Source organism: Mesocricetus auratus, unplaced genomic scaffold (genome assembly GCF_017639785.1).
Source record: "Mesocricetus auratus isolate SY011 unplaced genomic scaffold, BCM_Maur_2.0 Super-Scaffold_2245, whole genome shotgun sequence".
Taxonomy (NCBI): domain Eukaryota; kingdom Metazoa; phylum Chordata; class Mammalia; order Rodentia; family Cricetidae; genus Mesocricetus; species Mesocricetus auratus.
This window is the reverse complement of record NW_024429180.1, coordinates 3,060,244-3,085,084: the sequence shown is the minus strand read 5'-3', so window position 1 is coordinate 3,085,084 and position 24,841 is coordinate 3,060,244. Positions and strand designations below refer to the sequence as shown.

General features: G+C 51.6%; 1 protein-coding gene and 1 pseudogene across 1 annotated transcript in view; one reads left to right on the top strand and one right to left on the bottom strand.

Annotated features, from left to right (window-relative positions):
* The window catches only part of Stk24 (serine/threonine kinase 24), a 43,872-nt gene extending 21,111 nt beyond the window's left edge, over window positions 1–22,761 (bottom strand). The window contains 3 exon segments of the mRNA XM_040744540.1: window positions 20,463–20,666; window positions 20,668–20,694; window positions 22,669–22,761. Coding sequence (XP_040600474.1) covers window positions 20,463–20,666; window positions 20,668–20,694; window positions 22,669–22,746 — 309 coding nt within the window. The 5' untranslated portion in view covers window positions 22,747–22,761.
* Window positions 16,804–17,219, top strand: LOC106021889 (annotated as a pseudogene).
* Window positions 22,762–24,841: the final 2,080 nt, after the last annotated feature.

Here is a 24,841-nt window from a genome sequence, read left to right as displayed (position 1 = left end):
CTTAAACTGAAGCTGGGAGGCAGCTCACGCCTGGACCAACCCCAGCTCAAGGCCAACTCGATGCATGGCAAGTTGAGGAGCCTGGGCCACAAAGTCCTAGTCCACGTCTGTGTGCTCGCTCGCGCTCTCTCCTCTCTCTCTGTCTCTGTCTCTGTCTCTGTCTCTGTCTCTCTCTCTCTCTGTCTCTCTCTCTCTCTCTGTCTCTGTCTCTCTCTCTCTCTCTCTGTCTCTCTCTGTCTCTCTGTCTCTCTGTCTCTCTCTGTCTCTCTCTCTCTCTCTCTGTCTCTCTCTCTGTTTCTCTCTCTGTCTCTCTCTCTCATATCTGCCTCAGGGTAAGGAAGTCTGAGGAGCCTTGCTCTGGGGAAGAAGCCCAAGCTAGCACTACTTAGGAGGGGGAGGAGGGTCGACCACTGACCTCAGAAAAACCTGCCTAAGGGAGACCTGAATGCCAGAAAACACCCAAGGAGGCTTCATCAGACAACAACAGAAAAGTATTTATTTAAGGTAACTTCCCTATAAATCATCAATGACTACTCAATAACTTGCTTAATAAGTCAACTTCGTAGTCAAAATTATCTTTTAAACTGTCCAAGCACATTTACCGTGAGAAGCTTCCCTGCCATCTGTGGCCTCCAAGCTGCCAGCCAAATGCTAACCCATCATCATGGTGTCTTACATATCATCAAAGGGCGAGCACATACATACATACATACATACATACATACATACATACACATACATACAGAGAGAGAGACAGAGAGAGAGAGAGAGAGAGAGAGAGAGAGAGAGAGAGAGAGAGAGAGAGAGAGAGAGAGAGAGAGAGAGAATCTTTCCCCTCTTATCAAAACACTAATATCCTATCACTGGGGCAAGCCTTCCTAGTCAACTGAAACTGCAGACATCATAGATTGTTCTGCTCTGAGATCAATTGGGTCACTGAAGAACCTCACATAAATACTGTCACTCTCCCACCAGAACTGATGGGAAAATCTAGTTCCGTTTTAACAGGTAGCTGACCAATGGCTGCACTTCAAGTACATGGACCCACAGCCTCCAGTCTGGGCGCTCCCCCCCTCCATAACACAGTGCATTCCTGTTTCTGCTGCCCTGAGGTGTTTTGTTGGCTGGCAGGTTGGTGTTTTAGGGCAAAGTCCACAGAGCTCACACTGGGGGGGGGCTCACAACTGCCCCACCTCAGTCCCCCGCATGCTGAGATTGCAGGTAGTAACTTCAAGCAGCATGTGGTGGTTTGAAAGAAAACAGACCCCCAAATATTCCCAAAGGGAGTGGCACTATTAGGGGTGTGGCTTTGTTGGAGTAGGTGTGTTACTGTGGGATTTCAGCTACTCTCAGTGAGACAGAATACTTCCTGCTGTTTGTGCAAGATGGAGAGCTCTCAGTTACCTCTCCAGCACCACGCCACACCACAATAATGGACTAAACTTCTGAAAATGCAAGCCACCCCAATTAAACGTTTCCCTTTCTAAGAGCTGCTGTGTTCATGGTGTCTCTTCACAGCAACAGAAACCCTGAGGCACACTCCACACCTCACCCTCTGAAGTTATTTTTGCTCCAAAAAACAAACAAACAAAAAAAAATCAGTGACTCTTCACTGCCTACAAGGTGATCAGAAGCACATGACCTTGCATTTTTACCTTCATTTTGTGCTTGCCTGTGACAATCTTGGAAGGAGAGAAGGTAGCTCAGAGAGACACTTCATGCTATCAGACCACTGAAATAATGAACCCTAAAACATTAAAACCTCCCCAGACTTCTCACACCAGTCAGGAGGAGGAACTGGTCTGACGGGAAGAGAGTTCACACTGACATTTCGTCAGGCCTCCTAGCAGGAAGAACACACTGGAGCTGAGACAGTGACGGCCCAGGGCGGGTGAGACCACACCCGACCGGCGTGTGCGCCTCTCGCCTTCCACGTAAAATCTAACATGTCAGTGCGCAGACTCAAAGGCAGACATGACAATGGGTTGGAGTCACTAAACGAACCACCTTCCCTGCCTCTCGCTACCACGTCTTTGGCTGGTGCTTGGGGAACAGGTTGTGAAACCCAGAGTCCTGGGACTGACACAGCGTTGAAAACCCAGGAAAAAACTGGCCCAGTGTGTCAGACTCCTGCTTGATTTGATGTAGACATGGAATTCATTCGCCTCAAAGCAGTGACACCTGTCCTACCTCAGCTCCCTTTCAGGCCAGAAGCCCCCAACCCCTCACAGAAGGGCGCTTACCTGTGATTGGGGGGAGGGGTGCTCTAGAAGAAGCCACGGGGGGAAGGGGTGCTCTAGAACAGGGCAGGGCTGGCAGCATGAGGTGGCAACGTGACAGCTTCTGGACCATTTTGCAGAACCAGGTCTGACTGAAAGATCAACCAGACTACTTAATTACACCTCCTCCTTGCCTCTGGCCTCAGCTCTTCCTCTTTTTAACACTAACCCAGGTCGGACCCCTAAGACCTTCTTTATCTGTCCCTCCTCTCATTCGTTACATCAGCTCCCTCGTCATTCATCAATACCCTTTCTTTTCCTGGAATACCGGGGTGGGTGGTGGAGCCTGGCCTGATGCGCACTGGGAGCTAGGCTTTTGCCTTAAAACTCCAGCTCCACTAAGGCCCCCGGTAACCTGGAACATGGAGACAGCATCCTTAAAGGGGAGAATTACGCAAAAATGAGAGTATTGGGGTAGCAATAATTCCATCTGCATGGTGTCGTTAGGAAAGCCCATCAGGACACAAGCACACAATGCAGAGTGTGTGAGGACACAGAGACAAGCAAAGGCCGGGCCCCCAAACAAACAACCCTGCCACGCCACGGCTGCAGGCTTCCAGCCTCCGTGGCTATGGGCCGAGACAGCCGCCTGGGCCTTCTAGACTGTGGTACACACTGAATATCCATTACTGGAAAAGGCTCGGGGTCAGATGTGCTTGGGATCTGTGTCCCACAAGTGTAGTCAGAGATCTCACAGGAGAGGCCCAGGCCTGAGCACACTCAAGGTGTAAGATGGGTGAGGAGAACCCGCTCTGTGGAGTGCGTGATTAACAGGGAGGCCAGGGAACCGCTGCAGCCAGCAGCCCACTGTGGATGTCACTGGAAAACGGGACTTCAACGGCACCAACTCTGCTGAGCAAGCTATGATCGCCAATGGCGTGGCCGAGTGAGTGGGGAGGCTGAGGGGACAGGGGTGGGGGGTAAAGCCAAGGAGTAAGATCCCTCAGGAGCAGCAAGGCTCGGGCTCAGCAGCAGGGGGCACCCGTGGGCACCGGTAACCCCCAAGGAGAAGCTGAACTGCTTGCTGTCTTCTGAACTCACACCTGAGGCTTTGGGAACAGGAATTGCAAGGAAGGAGAAGACAAGCAGGTCTGTGGAGGAGCACACTTCATGTCAGCAGAAGACACGGACAGACGTCACCGTGTGCATAGCTCTGAGCACCTCTGCCACAGGGAAACACATTCGGGAAGGAAACCAACTGGGCAGGAGGTCCCGGGACCAGCACAGAAGGGGAGCGGGTGGGTGCAGTGAGCCCTGCTGGGGCAGGAAGCTATTTACACTGAGACATCTACAGCCTCCTCTCAAAGCTCAGTCATCTGACCAAAGGCAGCAGGTTCTGGGAAACACGGCTCATAAACCCTCCCAGGAGACAAACTCAAATCTAACACCCATGTCTCCCTGGAAACAAGGAGACTGCAAAGTGATTCTCCACACCCACCCAGCACCATGGTCCTTCTCTAATGGGAGGTGTCATTCTGTAAACAGGTCTCTCTTATTGGTTGATGAATAAAAAACACTGTTGGCCAATAGGGAAGCAAAGATAGGTGGGACTAGGAGACAAGGAGGATTCTGGGAAATGTAATAGGGAGTCAATTCTAAGCAGCTGGGTGCACGGGAACGCGGGAGCCATCTCTGGGAGTGGAGTGGAAAGAGTGAGAGCGTGAGACAGAGCTTAGCTCATCCTCCTCTCCAGGCCACACAGCCCGAGTGCAAGAGAGAGCTGCTCTGTCTGCTGCTCACTGCCGGCACAGGGTAGCGCTCCTGTGCACTGCTCGGGGGAGGTCAACTCCAAGTGGATCAACACCACCATGGCGGCAGAGGCTCCTGCACAAGAGAAGTGGCTGGACCCTGGACCTGCCGTCTCCACACAACCTGCGTCTCCACACAACCTGCGTCTCCACACAACCACGAAAACCCAGAGCCAACCAAAAGCCTCCATGTCCTAAACACCACACAGATGGCCAACTGGTCTCTCAAGAACACTGCATCCAAAACAGAAATTCAAGTGGCCTACAATGTAGAAACCACCACTAGAGAGCCCTGCACCCTCCCAAGTCCATAAACATCTGCCCACCTGTCCTCTGAGACTTCATGCACTTTCGTGATTTAAATGAAATATAAGCTCCAAAGCAAGAGTTCAGGGGATTCAATGGAGCAAGTAAGAGTAAAAAAATAAACAAACATCAAAGAAACAGGACAGGCATTTGGAAGTAACCCAGAAATTGTTCAAAACAAAATGACCAGCCAAAAATCTTAGGAAAATAGCTCACACCACTCAAGAGTTCCAGAATAGATGACCAGAGACAAATCTTAGCACTTCCTGGCCCACCTCATTCTTCCGGGATCAGCGCATCTCGAGTGTACTGTGGTGAGGCTGGCACATCTGGAGTGCACTGCGGTGAGGCTGGCACATCTGGTGTGCATGCAATACACAAGATCTTGATTCCAACACACTGTCCAGGCAGATATGCTCCTGAGCACCAGGCTGGCCCCCCTACAACCATACCAGCCACCCCAGTTTCCTTCTTCGGCGATCTGGTCCAAGCCCGCCCCCCTCCTCCCTAGGGGCCATAGTCCAGGCCACACACCACAGCCCTGCCACTGTATTCCATGATCTCCCTCTGTCACCTGAGAACCATGAACAAAATCCACAGTGTGTGCTCCTCCCTTCTAACAGGTCAGAGGTGTCGCGTGTCTGTTCCCTGTACCTGCCTCCCATGCTACAGAAACCCTGGCGACGCCCCACAGCAAACCAGGGGTCTACAGCACGGGCCAACCTGTCTCAAACCACACACTGTTACCGAAAACGACAGCCCAGGAGGCAGCAGCCAGCCGACGGCCAGGCCCTTGCTCAGCCTTGCAGGGGTTCTGTGGACAAACCCCACCTCTTGCTTTACTGCGGCCCATCCCTTGCCCCTTCTTCCCATCCTTGTGTGTACAGGTGTGGGCACTCAAACACCACACATCAGACATGCGAAAGGGCAGGCGCTATGGTGGACTGAAGCGCTTACATCAGCAATGACCAGGAAGAGGTAACCACAAACCCTGATGGACCCGCAACCTTAGCAAACTGAGTTTTCTATGCCATTTCCAGTGGGAACTTCCTATCAAATACAGAAACAAGCTAATTACCTTCATTAGACACTGTTTTCTTGACTTTTAAAGTGTGTTTCAGAGTCTTACTATGTAGCCCAGGCTATAACCGTGACCGCGTATCCTCATCTTAGGGTCCTGGGCGATGAAACTTCCTAGATGCACTGAATACCAGGGGCAGAGTGGGGGCGTTCGTGAGTGGGTCCGTGCATGTGTACATGGATGTGGTGGTCTGAATGTGACTGGCCCCCATAATCTCACAGAGAGTGGCACTACTAGGAGGCGTGGCCTTGTAGGAGTGGGTATGGCCATGTTAGAGGAAGTGTGTCACTGTAGAGACGGGCTTTAAGTTTCCTATGCTTGGTATGCAGCTACCGCTCCAGTACCTGCACATCGCCATGCCCCACCGCGATGATAATGGACTGAACCTCTGAAACCGCAAGCCACCCCAATTAAACGTTTCCCTTTATAGGAGTTGCCATGGTGTCTCTTCACAGCAACAGAGACCTAATTCCAACAACGGAGACAGAGGCCAGAGAACAATATCCCGTTCCTCATCAACAGATCCACTTTTTTCTAAGTCCGACGTCTTTTTAAACTTTGTATTATGTTTGCTCACTCATGTATTTGGTATGTAAGCACAAACACATGTGCACTTGTTCCACAGCAGACAAGCGAGAGTCAGGACAGCCCACAAGAGCTGGGTCCTGGGGAATAAACTCAAGGCATAACAGAAAGTGATTTTGCCTGCTGCGCTAGCTGGCTGTCCTTCACCTTACTTCTGAGACAGACAGGGGCTGTCCTTCACCTTACTTCTGAGACAGATGGGGGCTGTCCTTCACCTTACTTCTGAGACGGGGGCTGTCCTTCACCTTACTTCTGAGACAGACAGGGGCTGTCCTTCACCTTACTTCTGAGACAGACAGGGGCTGTCCTTCACCTTACTTCTGAGACGGGGGCTCTCCCAGAATGGCGCTCGGTTACAGGCGCACAGCACTGCACACTCAGCTTCACAAGTGGAGGTCGGGGTCTGAACTCGGGTGTCAGTCACCTTACCAGCCCAGCTCCCCACATGAGACACTCTCTTAGGCTGCCGGCTAAGAGGGAAGGGGCTGCAGGACTCTGTTGGTTTCCTGCCATTGCTGTGGTTAAGGCCTGAACAAAAGGAAGCATGATCAAGTGATCAAATCAAGCCCTGCCTATTAGAACCAGTCTGTAAAGTGCTGTAAGGTCTGCCCTGGGGCAGTTTGACCTGCAGCCTCAGGACAGACTTTTAGCAATCCAGGCAAGACCAGTCTTGTGACTTGCTCAATTACAAGTCATAAGACAAGCTCTCAACCTTGAAGGCTGCGGATGTTGCCGTGAGGTCCCTGACTGGGAAAGAGGAGCATCCTACAAGCCTGAATGGGGACAACTGGAGGGAAAAGGTCAGGACTGCAAGACCCTAATGAGTCACCTGAGAGTGAGGAGCCTACCAGTCGGGTGAGGAGACCAAGCGCTGTGTGACCACGTGATCCCTCAGCTCCACAGCCCAGCGATCTCCCCAGGCACACCTGCCAGAGGGCGGGGCAGTCCACCTGTCAAGTCCTGTGGGTACAACCGGAGGTCACGACACTGACAGGACAGACCGGGAGACAGGGAGAACCCACTAGAGACAGAAGAGTGTCCCTCAGCCCCGCCTCCCTGGGCACACACGGCCAGGGAGGTGGAGAGGTTTTGTGGCTGTGCAGACTGCCTTCCAGCTCCATCAGTAGAGTGGCTGCCACTGCTTTTCCTTGGAAGGGGCATCCATAAGGACCAAGTATCCTTGACCTCTTCACCCTCCTGAAGCTCTTATTCTTATTTTCCTTGACACGCCACAATTGCACACATTTATGGAGCACAGTGTGGCATTTCAAGGTATCTAGGGCAGATTGGTAACATCCGGGCAACTGTTATTCACCTCAGACAGTATCGCTCCTGGATTGGGAAAAGCGTCGAAATCTCCTCCGCTAGCAATTTAGAAAACTCAAATTAACTGTCCCAACCACAGCTCTCCTCCCACGCTCTGAAAGACGGGAGTTTCTCCTCTGTCCATCCCTTCCCACAGGTTTCCCAAGCTCTGGCAGTCACTGTCTACTTAGTCTACGCTTGCAGATCTGCTCTGAGAAGCGCTTCCATGTGGAATGACGTGTAGAGCCTCTCAGAAGTTTACATCAAGGCGTGTGTGAAGCCTCCACCCCTGTGTGTTCTGAGTTCAAGTGACCGTCCTGTTCTCACCAATCCCTGGGGCCTAAGACCAGCTGCTGGTTCACCAAGACCTAGCTCATTCGCAGACTCAAGGCACTGGCATGGTGATTCACACCTCGGTGGCAGCACCAGAGACCGAGGGAGAAGACCTTGGGTCCTAATGAAGCCTGTTAAGAAAAGAAAAAGAAGGCCGGGCGACGGTGGCGCACGCCTTTAATCCCAGCACTCGGAAGGCAGAGGCAGGAGGATCTCTGTGAGTTCAAGACCAAACCTGGTCTACAGAGTGAGTTCCAGGACAGCCTCCAAAACAATACTGAGAAACCCTGTCTCGGAAAACCAAAAAGTACTGCTTTGAGGCAGGAGCCAACTCGAAGCTCCCTGAGCCTGTTAGAGAAGCCGTCTCCCCAGGACCTGAGACCAAGGGAGATGCTGAAACTGTGAGCGTGGCAGGAAGCGCGAGGAGGCAGTAAGAGGCCTGCATGGACGTGAGAAGTCCTGATGGAGACAGGCAGAGCCACACTGCCAGACCTAAGGGCAAAGGTCACGCCACTCGGAACGTACGGACCCCCTCGCCCACCCAAGGCAGGAGGAACCTCAGAAATGTCTTCACACAAATTCAACACAAACCCTGACAGAAAATCTTTGAGGTGACATACATCCTGAGATTTCCCGTGTGCTAAACCGTTCTAGCTCCCTTAAGTAGCAGAATACACACAAACCCTCACGGCTCACTGTTCTCAAGTCTCACAGTGTCACCACCCTGGAAACAATTACACTTTACCCTAATTTCAGCAACTGCCTCCTATTATTAAATGTCTCATGGCTCTTGGTTGTGTCATCCAAATTATAAACCATCTTTCCAGAAGAGGGTGGCAGCAGATACCTGTCACCCTAGCATCTGGAAGGGGACCTGAAGCTCAGGACCCTACCTCCAAAAGGCAGACACACCACACATTTAAGGAACCTCTTCAAACCCACCACAGAGCCCCAAAAGCAAGAGATTGGGGAGAGCCACGGGGAGTGGGTTTGGGAACCCTACAGGATCTCAAGCCCCTTAGATTACAGACCCAGTAATTGTACATCATAGCTACAGTCTCTCGTGTGCTAAAGCCCTATCTAGCCCATCATGATGTCACACGCAATACAGCACTGCACACGTGGACTGCTGAAGGACTGCACATGTCCAGGACACTCCCACAGTGTGTTACTACCCACGGTTGAAAAGATGGATCCGTGGACACAGCTTACGGCTTCCAGACAGGAGAGGGCCACCTGCTGGGCTAAGCTGACCTCTCCACACTGGGGCTCCTACCCAGGCTTCCAGTTTCCTCATCTGCCAGAGTTCTCAGCCTAGAGGGAGTCTAGCACCTGGATGCTGACAGAAGAATGACACCTATGGGGAAGGTGTCCCACGTGAGATCTTCTGGGAAGTGCAGCATCAGACCTTCCTTAGAGCTCGGCAAATGGGAGGACAGCATGGAATCGAACACTGGCCCAAGTACGCCCGGACTTACTCAACCAGGCAGCACCTACTGCATCTCCTCTGGGGGCTCCAGGAGACAATCTCAGGTGCTGGGCCTACTCAGCACAACGGTGACATAAGCCATGAGCTGCATCACTCCAGACACTCACACACCGGGACACTGCTGATCTGAACACACACCACAGTCTGCTGGTTTGTTTGTAGGTCTTTCTTAGCAGTCCAGGCTGGATTCAAACACGATCCCCCTGCCCGTCTCAGGTCTCCAGGGTCCTGGGACTACCAGTCAGCACCATCGCACGCAGCGCACACACCCAGACTTTGAAATTCACGCCCCATGTCCTCCAGTCGCCACCTTCCCCCCTGCGCACAGGGGCATCACAGCAGCCGACTTCCTAAAACCAGCGTGGTCGCTCGCAATGTTGCTCCAGCGCTGAAATGAAGACCGAGTGGGAAGGAAACGGTAACAGTGCTCTGACAATACGTCCCATGAGTTCCAAACTCAAAGTGTTCAGTTAACCAAAGTAACTGGAACGAGCTCCACTTTCAGGAGCTGAGATGCACCTGGCTGATGGCTCACCGTGGCCCCGGGGGTATGCAATGTCCAGCACGCAGCACCGCAGCACCTAGTGTGCCCACACAGACTTAGCCTCCAACACAGCCAGGATGAGTGACACCTGAAACTGGCCGTATCCCTCCTCTTCCTTACCCAGTGGAGACAGTTCAGCTCCACCACCACCACCACCCCTTACTTTTGGTTTTTCAAGAAAGGGTTTCTCTGTGCAACAGTCCTGCTGACCTGGAACTCACTCTGTAGACCAGGAAACCGGGCCTGACCTTTCCCCTCTTGCCCCGATGTGACCTTTTGCTGTGTTCGCTGAGCACAACTGACCAGCCTTGCCCCCACCCCTTCAGAGCCCATACCGAGGCACCCAAGTGGCTCTGCGGGAAGGTCACTTCTTGTTCCCTCTGCACGGCAACCACATCTGACCCTGGGGCAGGGAGGGCCCTACTCGTGGAGGCCGCCTTAGGATCCAAACACACGGGAATCATGCACAGCTCTAACTGGCAGGAGGGGGCCAGCCTCGGAGCCTAGCTTTCCTCACACATGGAATTCTCCTGGCAGTTTTCAGACCTGTGGCAGGGAAGAACACACTGACGGCATCAGCCTCGTGTTTTCCTCGAGGCAGAAACAAACCCCAGCTAAATGCATGCCAGAGCTCAACTACAATCCCAACAGCTGAGTCAAGAGACCCTACTTACAAAGTTACCATCCACCTCGCCAAGCTAAGAACGGGTTTCACTGTGCTCACCCCTAACAGGCCCGGTGGCGGGCTAAGGAGCCTGCACTGGTTTGCTCAAAGGAGACAGCAAGACGGTGCTAAAATAAGTGCCCCTTTTGTCAGCAGCCAATGAACCGATTTCAATTTCCTGACTGTAAAAACGGAGCCACACTAGGTAAAAAAAAGAAAAGGTAATAACAAATCTGTTATAATATTAGGTCAAGCAATAGAAAACTTGGCACAATATTAAATTCTTTTAATAACCTGGCACTCATGGCTGCCGGTTCAGTTTGTTCTTTCATTATGGCGGCCATGAGGCATGGGGAGGCCAGGCCTGCAGAGGGCTCCAGGCCTCCTAGAAAGCAAGGGTAACTAACAGTGTGGGATGCCAAGGCCACACCAGAACCAGGATCCACCCTCTCGTTCTATACCACAGAGCCCAGAGAGGCTGCATTAATGTGTGCCTACCAGCTTAAAAAGCAAGCAAGCCCTAAGAGACGCTCGGAGCCCTGGCATGCAGACTCATGCCTGCAAATCCAGGACAGCAGAGATGGAGGAAGGGCCTCCCTGAGCTACAGGGCAAGTTCCAAGGCTAGCCTGGCTGCATAAGGAACACTCGCAATTGATGTTGTGTTTATGAACAGATAGCAGACACTCTGCAAGGGTTAAATAAAGTCCCAAGCAAGATGTTTATTGGAATGAACACAAACTGTCACAGTGGCTACCCAGTGACCTCCTGACTGTCCCTCAGAAGTTTCCTCCCACCCCACCCCACCCCACCCCACCGACTCCAACTGACCATGGCCAGCAGCCACAGGCCCAGCAGCCACCCTGCACAGAGGATTCTGTGGGCAGAACGCCCACCTCACACAAAAGGCCACTGCCCCCTCCCCTTCACTGTCCACGACACTGTCTGAGAGGAAAGGGAGGTGGGAAGCTCATTCTCTCCATGTGACCTTTACAGAGGGCAAGGGTGAAACGGCACCACACAGGGCGCCAGCACACTCCCGTCAAGGTAGCCAAGGCCCATCTACCGGTGAGGAACGGGCAGTGGCCACAAGAGGAACGTAAGAGATGAGGGCCCCGCGCTGTAGAGCGGAGCCACAAAACCACAGGACGGGAGAGACAGCACTACCCTGAAGAACTCACTTCGGCTGACACACTAGAACTCTGGCGTCTCAAGGGCCCTCTCCCCATCACTGAGGAGCCTGATTTCCCAGCCACATACTAAGGAGAGATGTGGGGGCATCGCCCAGACCTCTGGAGCTACATGCGGAGAGCCCTGGCTGCTGGCCCAAACTCATTCATTCTTTCTCCACCTGAGTGCAGAGGGTGACATCACCAGATCAATGAGGACAGAGTGGAGCCACCAACACGTTAGGCAAAATGGTGAACTACCCAGCAATAAAGTGAAATTCCACTGCAGGGCCCGAGAGGCTGTCTGAAGAGGTTATGCGACAGACTCAGACTGCAGGCCAGTGTGGAAGGCTGAGGGGGGCCAGCAGCCTGCAGGCCCACGGCTCCAGCATCCAGCCGCACTCCAGTCTCACCGAGTTTGCAGCTACCGGCACCCCAGACAGTACAGACAGAGAACTGAAGACAGACAACAAGGCAGGGCCGGAAAACCCCCAACAGAGCCACCAAGGCTGCCTGTCACCGGCAGTGCCCCTGGTCCCCTCCCCCCCAGCATGCCCTCTTTCCCTAACTTTGTAAAACATGAAGCGCTATCTGAAACATCCCTAGGAGGACAAGATACCACAGTGTAAGGGATCCCAAAAATGGGAACAGTATTTGATAAGGCCAGTCAGGTTCAAGACCACAATCACAGACCAGAAAAATGCGACACTTCTGCCCCTGCGCACAGCCCAACAAACACCCTGGCTGTCATGACTTCCTTCCAGAGAACAGCACCCAGGAAGCCCGGTCCAGTCTTAGTGGCCTCTGACTCTACGCTCCAACCACACTAAGCAAGATGGAGAGACGACAGATTCACCCACCCCCAGGCTGGCGGGCAGAAGGAGAAGCAGGGCCCAAGGCTGAGCAAACACGGTGAAGAGGCCTCTGGGGACGATCGGCCAGACCTCTGGGATACGGGCGTCAGCACGGCCAGCGGCCACAGAGCACTGACAGTCCCTCTTCTCTCTAACCACATCTCATCTTGCTTCTTTGCAACAGTTCATCAAAAGTGAGCGTGTGGATCTCCACCTATCAAAACGCAAGCATCCCCACTCCGAGGCAGAGAGGGAAAGAGCTGGGGGTGGGGGGGCCTTAAACCGATGTGTGGTGAATACACAGTGTCACAGAAAACTCTAGCCCATCTACAGAGCAGCACGGCTCCCATGGGGGCTACCGGACGCAAGAGGTCTTCCCTGGGCCCCAAGCCTCACTTTACACGCAGCAGGCTAAACTATAAAGACAGGAAAAAGTTTAATTTCTAACTCAAGGAAGCTGCTGTGTTTGTTAAACAGCACCCCAAAAGCAGAAATCTTAAGGTTTCCTCTCACCTGAAGATTAATCACATTAAAATCAAGGATGTTCTCCAACAAAAGACACACCATAGTTAAATACAGAGAAGAAAAATACCTTAAATTATCATCTCAAACACCGGATGACAGAAAGCCTAACTGGAAACTTCCCAGATGATATTATGAACAAAGAATTCAATAGAAATCAAAGTGGCTAACAGCACAGACACAGGCAAACTGACTACTCACAGTAATAACACAGATAAACGTAACAAAATAACTGCATTTTATCTGGGAGATTTGGGAAAATTAGAAACTTTTCTTAGCATTAAAACACATGCAGCAACTAAAAATTAAATACACTGCTACCACCAATCACAGAAAAATTAAGTACACCTGCTACCATCACACGAGACCCGACATCATCATACTAAGCAAAAGCCTGACACAAAACAGAGACTCTACGGTCTATGTATCTCTCCGATCAAAGGCTGCCAGAGGCTGGGCGTGTTGAGAGGAAAGGGGGCTGAACTATGAGGATACTGGGTTTCTTTCTAAAATGAAAACAATGTTCTAAAATTGTCCATGGTGGTGACTACCAAACTCTGACCACACACCTCCAGAAACCACTAAGCTGTACATTTTACATGAGCAAAATTGTCTCACACACAAATTATAGCTCAACAAAGCTTGAAGGAACGGGAGGACGCTGAAACAACGGGAAATGCGAATGCACTGCTTGCGGGGGCATGCGTATCAGCGGGGCTCTTCTGAATGCTACCCAGCAGCACTCACAATGGTCTTGGGTCACAGTAGGACACCCAGGGTGCTACACGGGAACAGCGTGCCATGTGAGGCTACTCAAAGGCCTGTGCCATCAGGGAACTACAACTTCAAGCTACCAAGAACCTTCCCACTCCTGCTGAACGGACTAGTAAGTTCTAAAAATACCAAGTGCCAATGGGAATGCAAGGGGAGGCAACCACTCTGGACAGTCACAAGGACACTAATCACGTGACTTAATAGTCCTACTTAACGGCTGTTAAGAAAAACCCAGGCCCATACAAAAACAATGTGTGGATGTTTGTGGCAGCTGAATACATCATGTATTCAGAACACCAAACCCTGGGAACCACCCACTTGGCCTTGTAGATGCCACGGTGGTAGACCTGTCAAGCACTGTGTCAGCGTAGACACAACTGACAGCTGGCTGTGCCCAAAGCTCCCATGCACGACAGCCACTGAAGGAAGGCAGCACGCTGTGGGACCCGTTGTTCAAGGACACTCTGGAAAAGCCGAACCCTTGGACAGATGGAATACAGGGGGTTTGGTGACAGCTGGCTGGCTGGCCATCGCAGGGTTCTCTGGATTGCTGGGGCTGTTCTTCACGCCATTACACAAGTGCATGCAAGGATCTACACATAGGTAGAGCACACATACCTGCACACCCGGATTTTACTGTGGAACACTGAGAAAAATTATTCCACAGGGAAAACAAAGCCACACACAAGACAATGCTGTCTGTCCAAGCCACACAGATGGATCAAATAGAGGTCGATGATGACAACGCCAAGAGGCATGAAGACCTCAACTCTTCCTCCTGAGATCCGTAAGTGGAAAATGGAGAAGGAAATGCAAGGAAATGACGGCCGGCTGATGTCAGGGAACACAGCAGGTTACTCTAGGCGATGGCAGTAGCCAGCGGGAGGAGTCCTACGCAGGCTCGGCTGAACCCTGTGAGAACCAAGCCAGACACAGCAGCACGCTTGGAAGGCAGAGGCGGGAGGATCAGGAGTTCCACACTAGCCTGGGCTACACGAGGCCAAAAACAACCCCCCCCCCAAAAAAATTTGTAAACAAAAAGTCAGCTAAAACAACAAAGGGCTTTAAAAAGCGAAACAAAGGAGGTGACGCCAGCACTTTCTCCGCTCTCTTATTCAGTGCTATTCTTCTAACGCCGAGGCTCGGGGACTTTCTGCTGGGGACCATGGCAGGCGGGAGAACTGTGATTTCCGGTCCCGGTGGCTGTCATGCGAGGAGCTCCTCTCGATGCAGTGCACAGCATCACAGCAGGACTGTCACCACGCGCTCCACGGCACCTGCAGCACTCCCAAAGCAGCTCTCGTGTGGACAAGCTCGCCTGCTCAGGCCACCGGGCTCACCTGAGCCCTGTTCCCACCAGACAGGAAAGACTTCCAGGTGCGTCACCTCCAAACGATGCCTGGACTTCCAAGCGTCCCAGCCCGGAGGGCAAAGGTTCCACGTGAGCCCAGTGTCTGCAGGATGAGACCATCCTGCTTTTACAGTTGGTCTGACCACAGTACTCACATGGGCACGACTGTGGTATCTGAGATTCTGTCTAAAATATGCTTTGGATCACCAGTCCCAAACATCAGCCAGGGAAACACCATTTCTCTCACACGTGCTTCCTGAGAAATCTACACTCCTGTAGGGGGCAGAGTTCTCAACAGGAGGACTTCTGGCACTCGGGCGGTCCTATGCGCTACAGGGTGTACAAGACCATCCCAGACCTCTGCTCCCTGGAAGCCAGCAGCACAGACAACCAGAACCATCTACAGACATTGGCTCTTGGACCTTCAGAGAGGAAAAGGACACTGGTTTGGTGGTCAGTGGGGACCAATGCATGGGAGAGTCCCACACGCTATACTCCGCAGTTCACAGAACATGCTCGGACTAGGCAAGACTGCTCCACATGGGCGAGCTTTGACTTCCTCGGGCCCTTTTTTTTTTTTGGTTTTTCGAGACAGGGTTTCTCTGTATTGTTTCGGAGGCTGTCAGTCTAGCCTAGCCTCGAACTCAGAGATCCGCCTGCCTCTGCCTCCCGAGTGCTGGGATTAAAGGCATGCGCCACCACCGCCTGGCCCTCTGGCCCTTTTTAAATTTGGTGTAGTGACTCCAGTCCAAATAAGTGTTGTCATCTCTCATGTACTAATACTACTACAACAGTATCTTTTTTATTCCACACAAATAGCAACATGGTGGGATTCTGTCTTTGGACACAAGAGCATAAAAGAATTTGGCTTTGATGAGACTTTCCAGGCTGCCATCAGGACATACCAGGGGTTGGCGTTCTGAACAATGGCTGGACTGAAGGTCTTAATGAAGGAAAAACCTGCCAGGTTCTAGCAAGATCTGCTTTTCACAGGGCTAGATAAATTCTTCCAGATATAAAAATGCTCCTTTGATTATAACACAAATCTGAAAGCCACAGTCAGTGTGTGAGCTACGTGTGTCTCCCCCTGGAGACTGTCCTCCGGTTTTTATAGCTATGATAAAACACCACGATCAAAAGCAACTTTGTGGGTGAAGGGCTTACTTCATGTTACAGCTTGCAGTTCCATCATCCAGGGAAGTCAGGGCGGGGCCTACAGGCGGGGCCTGAAGCAGAGGCATGATGGGAAGGGGTGCTGCTTACTAGCTTGCTCCTCATGGCTTCCTCAGACGCCTTTCTTATAGGGAGATCCCCAGCCCAGACGTGGCACCGGTGGAGTGAGCTGGGCCCTCCACACCAAATAAGAAAATGCCCAACTGCCAAGGCCAATCTAGTACGGTCATTTTCTCAACTGACGCTCCCTCTTCCAAAATGGCTCTACAGTGTGCCAAGCTGATGTAAGACCAGCCACAGCACAAAGATTACACACAGGGGCTGACTGTGTTCTTTTGTGCTAATTCAGAGTGTGTAAGGTCATGAAAGTGAACATTAACTCTGCTGGAGGAGACAGCCCAGACCAGGGACAGCGTCTCCATCAAAGACACTGGTCACTCATGCCAACATCTTTCTGCCTCTTTCCTGGAAGGGACGTACAATGACTGACTTTTCATCTCACTAGTGGAGACTAGTTTCCTCTGGGGCAGGTAGGGAGGACAAGCCGCGAGTCCAAAGACTAGGACTGCGTAATGAAAGGGGAGACCAGGGAGTTGGTCCTCCCCTCTCTTCCTCACCTGCCGGGAAGATGGCGGGCATTCAGACAGAGCGTGCTTACCAAAACCAGCCCACAATCTTTCAAACCAAGAAGTGTGTTCTGCTGGGGGGAATCAGCAAGGAAAGACTCCCTCGGCACTACAAAAACATCCGCCTATGCTTCAAGACACCCAAGGAGGCCATCGAGGGCACCTACATAGACAAGAAACGTCCTTCACCGGTAACGTCTCCATCCGACATCAGATCCTGTCTGGGGCTGTGACCAAGAGGAAGACCCAGAGGTTCACTGTCATCCGGGACTATCTCCATTACATCTGAAAGGACAATGGCTTTGAGAAGCGCCACAAAAACATGTCTGCACACCTGTACCCATTTCAGGGATGTACAGATCAAGACATTGTCGTCATAGGAGTGTGCTGGCCCTGGGGAGAGTTTCAGAAGTTCTGAGAGGACTCTGGCCAACTTCCTAGAACAAATAGTTTCTAAACTTACACAAGCAAAAAGAAGACGGCAGGGAGAAGTCACTCTGAAGTGAGGTGAGGGAGGCACCCGGCACCCAGCGTAACAGGTCCTTCCCAGAACTCATCGGGGACATTTTCAGTATTAATTTCTGGTGAATCTTGTGGGTAAAATACCCTAGCGATTTTTAGGAACTGATCAAAGAAAAACAACCCAGGATCTGAACCCACGATGAGACAATGCAGAGAGATGTCCTGCATTCTTTTATGCTGCATTTGCTTAACTCTGTGAAGCTGTGTTCCTTTGCCTGCCTAAAGCACCTGATTGGTCTAACAAAGAGCTGAGCAGCCAATAGCCAGGCAGGAGAAAGGAAAGGTGGGGCTGGCAGGCAGAGAGGATAAATAGGAGCGGAAATCTGGGAGGAAAGATCAAGGAGTGAGAAAAGAAGAGAGGATGTCAAGGTCAGACACCCAGCTAGAAGAAAGCATATAAACTAGAGGAAGATAATTAAAAGAGCTGAGGCAGAAGGCAGATGGGACGATAAGCTGGCTAGAAATAAGCCGAGCTAAGGCTGGGCTTTCATAAATAAAAACAAGTGTCCGTGTATATTTATCTGGGAGCTAGATGGTGGACCTACAAAAAGAGTAAAGAGTAAAACAAGATAAAAAATAAAAACTACACAGGAACCGTGTCTAAGGAATGCCATTGTCCGCAGTGGGGTGAGTCCTTCCATGTCAGTTAGTCTAATTAAGATAATCTTCCTGAGTCCATGTCTACAGGCCGACCTAAACTAGAGGAGCCAGCCACAGGGAGACTTTCCAGGAGATTACAGATTGTGTCAAGTTGAGAATTAAAACTGACCATCAACAATTACCACAAATTTTACCTTGGAAGAAAAAAATGTTCCACAAAGCAGTTCTATGACTTGATTGCCACTTAACTGGCATGAGGGAGGCCTGGGTTCAATCCCCATGAAAAAGAAGAGAGGCAAAAAAAAAAAAAAAAAAAAGCCACTTTTTCCTGACCCTATCTCCAGATGGATATTTGCTAAAATACAGTTTAGCTAGAATAGCAGCAAAGAATGGCAAAAAGTTTTTACAGCCACCCATAACCACTCACTTACAAATAACCAAATTCTGCAAGGTTCTTCCACACCTCAGCAGCACCCTACATGAAATCCAAAAGGACCGTGAAACACTACACACACCTGGGCATTCCCCAGGGCCGAGGCGGGTGCCCCCCCTCAGTGCCCACTCTCACGGCGGCATCCCTCCTCCTGCTGGCCTCCGTTTGCCCTTGTGAAAACTTTCAGTGCAAACTACCTTCACGGAAACATGCAAGAGTAAGTCGGGGTAAATCCAATGGGAAAGGGAACCAACAACCTTCAGTGGAAGCAAGCTCGTTCACACACTTAATGTCCATTTAACCTTTGCAACCAAAGCGCAAACATTACCACGGGTTTTGTTGTTTGTCGCTCACCCCCCATTTCAAATGAGGAAGCCGGGATGTTAAAAAAAAAAATCACAAGCGACCCCACCCCAAAATAAATGACAAGATCCAAGCCCAGTGCCACCTAAGCCTAGAGGCCACCATTTTCAGTTCAAGAAGCTGCATAAATACAGCAATTACAAACTGCCGTCCTTTCTCCAGTAACAAGAGAACAGCATGACCACTAATTCTCAATTCTGGTTATTCATTTTGGTGAACTGATTGGTTGATGGGGTAAGTCCTTCTGTGTATGTTCATCTTATTGGTTGATAAATAAAGCACTGTTGGCCAATAGGGAAGCAAGATAGGTGGAACTAGGAATCCAGGAGGATTCTGGGAAAGAGAGAGACAGTCAGTCACGATGTAGGACGCCAGGAGTAAGAGGTCTGGATCCTTTCTCAGGTAAGAAGACCACGTGGAAATACTCAGATTAACAGTTATAGATCAATAAGTCAGAGCTAGCCAACAAAAAGCCATAGCAAATAGTCAACAGCTTCATAAATAATACAGCGTCCTGCATGTTCATTTGGGACTGACACGGCTCTGGGACCAGGCTGGTAGGAAGAATGCAAGTTTCAATGGGTCTCAAAATTTTCAACCTGGAACCGGTCACCATCGAGTTTCCACAAGAACCAACCCTGTCCTCTGCCTGCACGACAGAGCAGGTGTGTCCAGCAGGTGGTCAGGAGGGACACGCCTGTCTCTGCTGCCTTCCTAAGCAGAACGCTTGCTCCTACATAGGAAGCTCTGGCTTCCACAAAAATCATGTCCAGAGGTGGTTTTGCACCAGTTCAAGATCTCCATTTCTTTCTTTCTTTCTTTTTTTTGGTTTTACAAGACAGGGTTTCTCTGTTTTGGAGGCTGTCGGTCCAGCCTGGCCTAGAACTCACAGAGATCCACCTGCCTCTGCCTCCCGAGTGCTGGGATTAAAGGCGTGCGCCACCAACGCCCGGCCAAGAACTCCATTTCTAAGGACCGTACTTGCATGAGCTCCCACCCTGAGCATTATTAGAGATGGGATGACCCTCTGATACCCACCACAACAGTTTCCACGCAGGGTCAGAACACATTAATATAGTAGTTCTCAGCCCTGCTAATGTTACAAACCATCCAAAACACAGTGCCTCATGTAGTGGTGACTCCCTAACTATAAGATTATTTTTGTTGCTACTTCATAGTTGTCATTTTGCTGTTATGAATGGTGATATCTGTGTCTTCTGGTGGTGTTGGGTGACCCCGGTGAAGGGGCCTTCAATCCCCACAGGAGCTGAGACCCACGGTTGAGAGCTGCTGCATTACTGCGGAGGACCCGGGAGGGGCGGGGCCCGTTTGTGCTGCTCCTCTACAGTCACGTTTGCTTTGCTTGTTTGTCCCACACGTCATCACACGGTCAGCTCTCGGCAGCACGAAAACCACAGCCGATGACCCAACCACCAAGACACACAGTTCAGGATGGCATAGCCACCGTATGGGTGATTAGTGGTTGCTGTTATGAATTAATGAACAGTTTTAACAACAAGGCCCCCACTCAAACAGTTTCTCCTTTGAAGGAGAATGCCAACACCAACGCTTTTATCGAAAGTAAAAATCCTGTGAGTGACATTTTCGATGATGATGACGCCATCAAAGGCCAAAGACTCTCTCCTCGCTCTGGGAACCTGCTGTGGCATCAGAGTCCTCAGCGTCCGCTCGCCCCTGCACGTGCAGCATACAATGGGGAGCAGTGTTATTTCCCAGCCTTACCTTCAGATAGGATCCATAATATTTGGTCACATACGGACTGTCGCACTGACTCAGCACTGTGATCTCTTGTTGAATGTCCTCTATCTCATCTTCAGCCTCTTCCAGATCGATGATTTTAATGGCAACCACTTTCTGAGTCCGATTGTCAATGCCTTTGAACACCTCACCGAAAGAGCCCTTTCCGATTTTCTCCAGCTTGGTAAAAAAGCTCTTCTGGGTCTGCTTTCAGGTTCTGCAGGAGAGAAGGGAGGAGACGTCAGAGCTCCCAGAGCCACAGCCGGTTCCTCATTCTACCTAGAATGGTGTGTGCTGACCAGGGCCTTGGAGGGACTGTTCTGCTCTCTGTGACAAGGACATGATGCTGTGGCTTTGTTTCAGGGTCAGGGATCTCAAGGTCCTGCGTCTTATCTACATGCGTAGGTTAAACAAACAGCAAATGTCAGATGAGAACAATGCCAACTTGCATAATGAAAACAAAATGCAAAGTGTATATACTGAGATGCATTAGAATAGATATTAAGCTATTTTTAAGACTTGCTCTTGGGCTGGCAACGTATGGGGGGGGGGGTAGGACTGCCTATGAGGTGTGGGTCCCCGGGTTTAGTAGGCAAGGGAAGGACGAGGCGACAAGTTAGTTTGCTCCAAGCAAAACTTCGACTTTTTTTCTCAACCCGTCTCCAACATGTCCTAACTCCAGATGGACATTTGCCAAAATACAGGTGACTCGGCTCTCGCCTAGCAGGTAGAGGGAAGAAACGCCGCAGCCTAATTATAACAGACCATTTCACCCCCAGTAAATACAACCCTACTGGTTGTCATTTATAGTCACTCTCTTTGCCAGAACGATAGCCAGATGCCATTGCCAACAAATGCTGTTATGGTGAAAACACTTTTACAGTGCTTAAGCATGAACCCGCCTCAAGGTGTGATGACACAGCACACGTATCCAAGGACCAGGTCCCAACACCCACACGGCCCTGTCCCAGGTTTCTCAGCAGGGGCAATCACATCTGCACACAGTCTGAGGGGTTGTGTGTCTCAGCACTGGGCAGGAGACAGAGCCAGTACCTGCCCAGAGCAAAATGCCAGTGGCACCCAAAACCTGCAACTCCCAAGGCCATTAGAAGCCCCAACGCCAGTCTGGTAAACACATTTCCCACAGAAAGAAGAGGATGCCCGGCTGATCCTTCAAAGCCTATTATTAATGCTTCAAAGAATTGCACGACTGGGGGAGGGGGGTCAAGGGGTGCTGAGAGGGAGGCACGGACAAGAAGTAAAGGTTATCTGTGAGCAGTGACAGGGCAGGACGCCAACACCAGCAGCACGGTGACAATGACCTCGCTGTCACTGGGTGCCAGTCACTCACATGCTTTCGGAGTTCAAGTTCCAAGCAACTGGCTTACAACGGTGACTCGGGAGCCTTGCTGCGCTCACTGCTATGACAAAAACTAGGCACCAATAGTCATGGGTGCCCCCTTCTCACACGGAGGCAGAAGCAGAATCACACACAGCTAAAGTAAGTCCACATGCTGGACAAGGCACACACGATGTGAGACGTGCCGAGTTGCTACAAAAGAGGAATGCAGGACTAGGGCTGTGCCTGGCGCTGTGCACGATAGAGTGGAGTGAGCGCCCTGTCACACGCTGCTGGAGAAACCTCTAGGATTGCAAAGACTGCAGTTGTGGCCATGACCTCCTTGGCTCACAGGAAGCTAAACACATTCCCAGTGAGTCCAAGGAGAAAGCCCGTTCACCTTCATTTGCACTTCAAACAGGGCACTGTGTGGTTCAGCTGGGTGACTGTCTGTCGGGCAGCCCAGACCTGGACGGCTGCTGTTCCCAGTCGTGAAACCCTTCATGTGCCAAGACAGCCTGGGAAAGCTCTGAGAGCCGAGGGTAATCTCCTGAAGTGGGGGCTATTTTGGAAGCTGGTGGGTAACTCCAAAACTTCCTTTAATTTTAAACTCACCCAGTTTACTAGGTAAGCACTCTTCAAAGTCGTTTTCTGGAATATCCCCAAAGAATGCTGGAGAATGCGGGGGTGGGGTGACATCCACTCAGCCTGCACACCTGCTCCTCTCCCATCACACAAGCAGCCAGGAGTAAAGACCCGGTGAGGGACATCCATGCCCCTCCTCCAGCAGAATCACCCCCAGACAGGGCAGCCGCCCAGCACTTCAGCAGCTCCCAGTCTAAGGCCTCTTACCTCCTTCCCTCCGGGATGAAGTGGAGTGGCCTTCCTTTTCTTCAAGGCTAACGCTAGTCTCGGGACTTTGGAATCCATCCTTGTCTCTCTGTAAGCTTCCCCAGCAACCCTTTGGGCAGCTCTCTCTCCTCCCCACTATCCCTGTCTCTGGCTCCCTGCCCTGGGCAGCACGCTCAGGTTCCTCCCACTTGGGACAGGCAAGATGTCCCACTTGGCCTCAGCAGTCCTGTCCTACCCACGTCACACACTGCTCTGCTGAAGGTTCCCGACCGGCCTCCGCACCTGCCTGCCCCAGGGCAACACTGGTCACCAGTGATGCAGCCTTCCTTGCAGCCCCATCAGCCACGCCCTCTGCTCCCTTGTAACTTGGCCTCCACAGCCTGCCTGGGCTCTTCTTCCAATCCCTGGTGCCAAAGGGATCTTCACACTGGCCCTCAATCCAGCAAACCACTCAGGTCCCAAGCAAGCAGGCCTTCCATCCTTCCTCTAGGTCTTCTCCCAGCGATGCAGCCAGTCAGGGTGTGGGTGAGTGCCCCCCCCACCCGGCTGAACAGAAACACCTGGGAGCTAACCATTAAACGTAGCGAGGGATGGGGAGTTACATACAATACACACTTTTTAAGCATTCCAGAAGACACTAAGGCCTGCTCTCCACTGCGTGTGCATGCCAACACCACACCGTCGGCCCCCACTCTGCTTCCGGTCTGAGCGCCAGGACACTTCACTCTCGTATACTCTTCCCAGACGCACCGTGTCACCTACACCACTGAAATCAACGTCTTCTCATGGCCTTCCTCTTCTGCACGGTCTTACGTTCTGGACCGACTACGCTGAGGAAGTTTGGGGGCTATGCTCACTCACTTCTATGTCCATAAGTCACAACACTGTGTCATGAAACTGATAATAATTGCTCCCCGAGCAATAAGAAAACCTGGTTTACACAGACATCAACAAGACCCACATAAGAAGTCACACAAAATAATCTATTTCTGAGACAGTCCCAAAGGACACTCTTAGAGGAGGACTCCTGAGAACTGAGGGCAAAGCCAGCCTGGGCACAGCAACTGCTGACTGCTCCACCCTCGCGCACAGCGCTGGGACCTCCTTCTGAGAGCTTTAACAGAGACAATGCTAGTTATCAAAACCCTTCCAACACCACAGAGGCCAGTGAAGGACACTGTACCTACGAATCCCGCCTGCCCTTATACACATTGCCCTTATACACATTGCCCTGAACACACCTTCAGCAGTCCCCTCAATTCGAGGTGAGACCCATCCGGCCAGCTCCTTCCTGGACCCCAACTGAAGCCCTGGCGTATGTGTGAGGTCATTCCCGGCCCAAGGCCAGCAGAACTGCCCAGCACCCACAGAATCAGACACTGGAAGTTGCCTGGCTTGAGCTGTCCGTCACCCCATGAGACAGCTAATACAAAGGGATGCTGGAAGCCTTCAGCCAACTCCCAGGCCTAGTCTCAGGAGAGAACAATCTGTGGCAGACCTTCCTGTCTTCCCCTGGGGGCTGAGACGATGGTATCTCGGCTCACAGCGCCCTGCAGAGACAGGAGATGGAGCCTGCTGCAGGCTGGGGGACAGCAGGGGAGAAACACACTGTGCATTTGTGTGGGGCACAGTTCTCAGCAGCAGCAGAACTAGCAGAGTGTTACCACAAATGGTCCCCAACAAGTCACCCCCCTGCCCCAGGCCCACAGCTCCAAGCATCTGTGTCTGCTGCCCTAGCCAACACTAAGTGGACTGTCACCACAGAGCGCGGGCCTGCCTTGCGCCTCTTCAAACCTGTACAGTCTTAAAGGACCACACGGCTCTCATCCAAGGCCTCCTGAACACCTCCGTCAACACAAAGAAACCTGTTCTGCCCAGTGGGGCAGGGGCAGGAGGACAGATGCCCAGCCACCTGCTGTGTTCAAACCTCCAGAGCACAGGGCCCCTCAACCCTCCCCCTGTGCTATGGTCTGAATGCACCCCCAAACCTCATGGTGAAAAGTGACTGACACTTTAGCAGGTGACCCCTGGAGGACGATTTGGCTCTGGGAGCTCTGCCTTCATGACTGTACTGGATTGTGCTCCTGATGGGACAGGCTCCAGATGTGAGCACCAGGTTTTTCTGAGGACTTTCTGTCTCCCCGGCATACTTGTTTGGCCTTTCCGTCATATT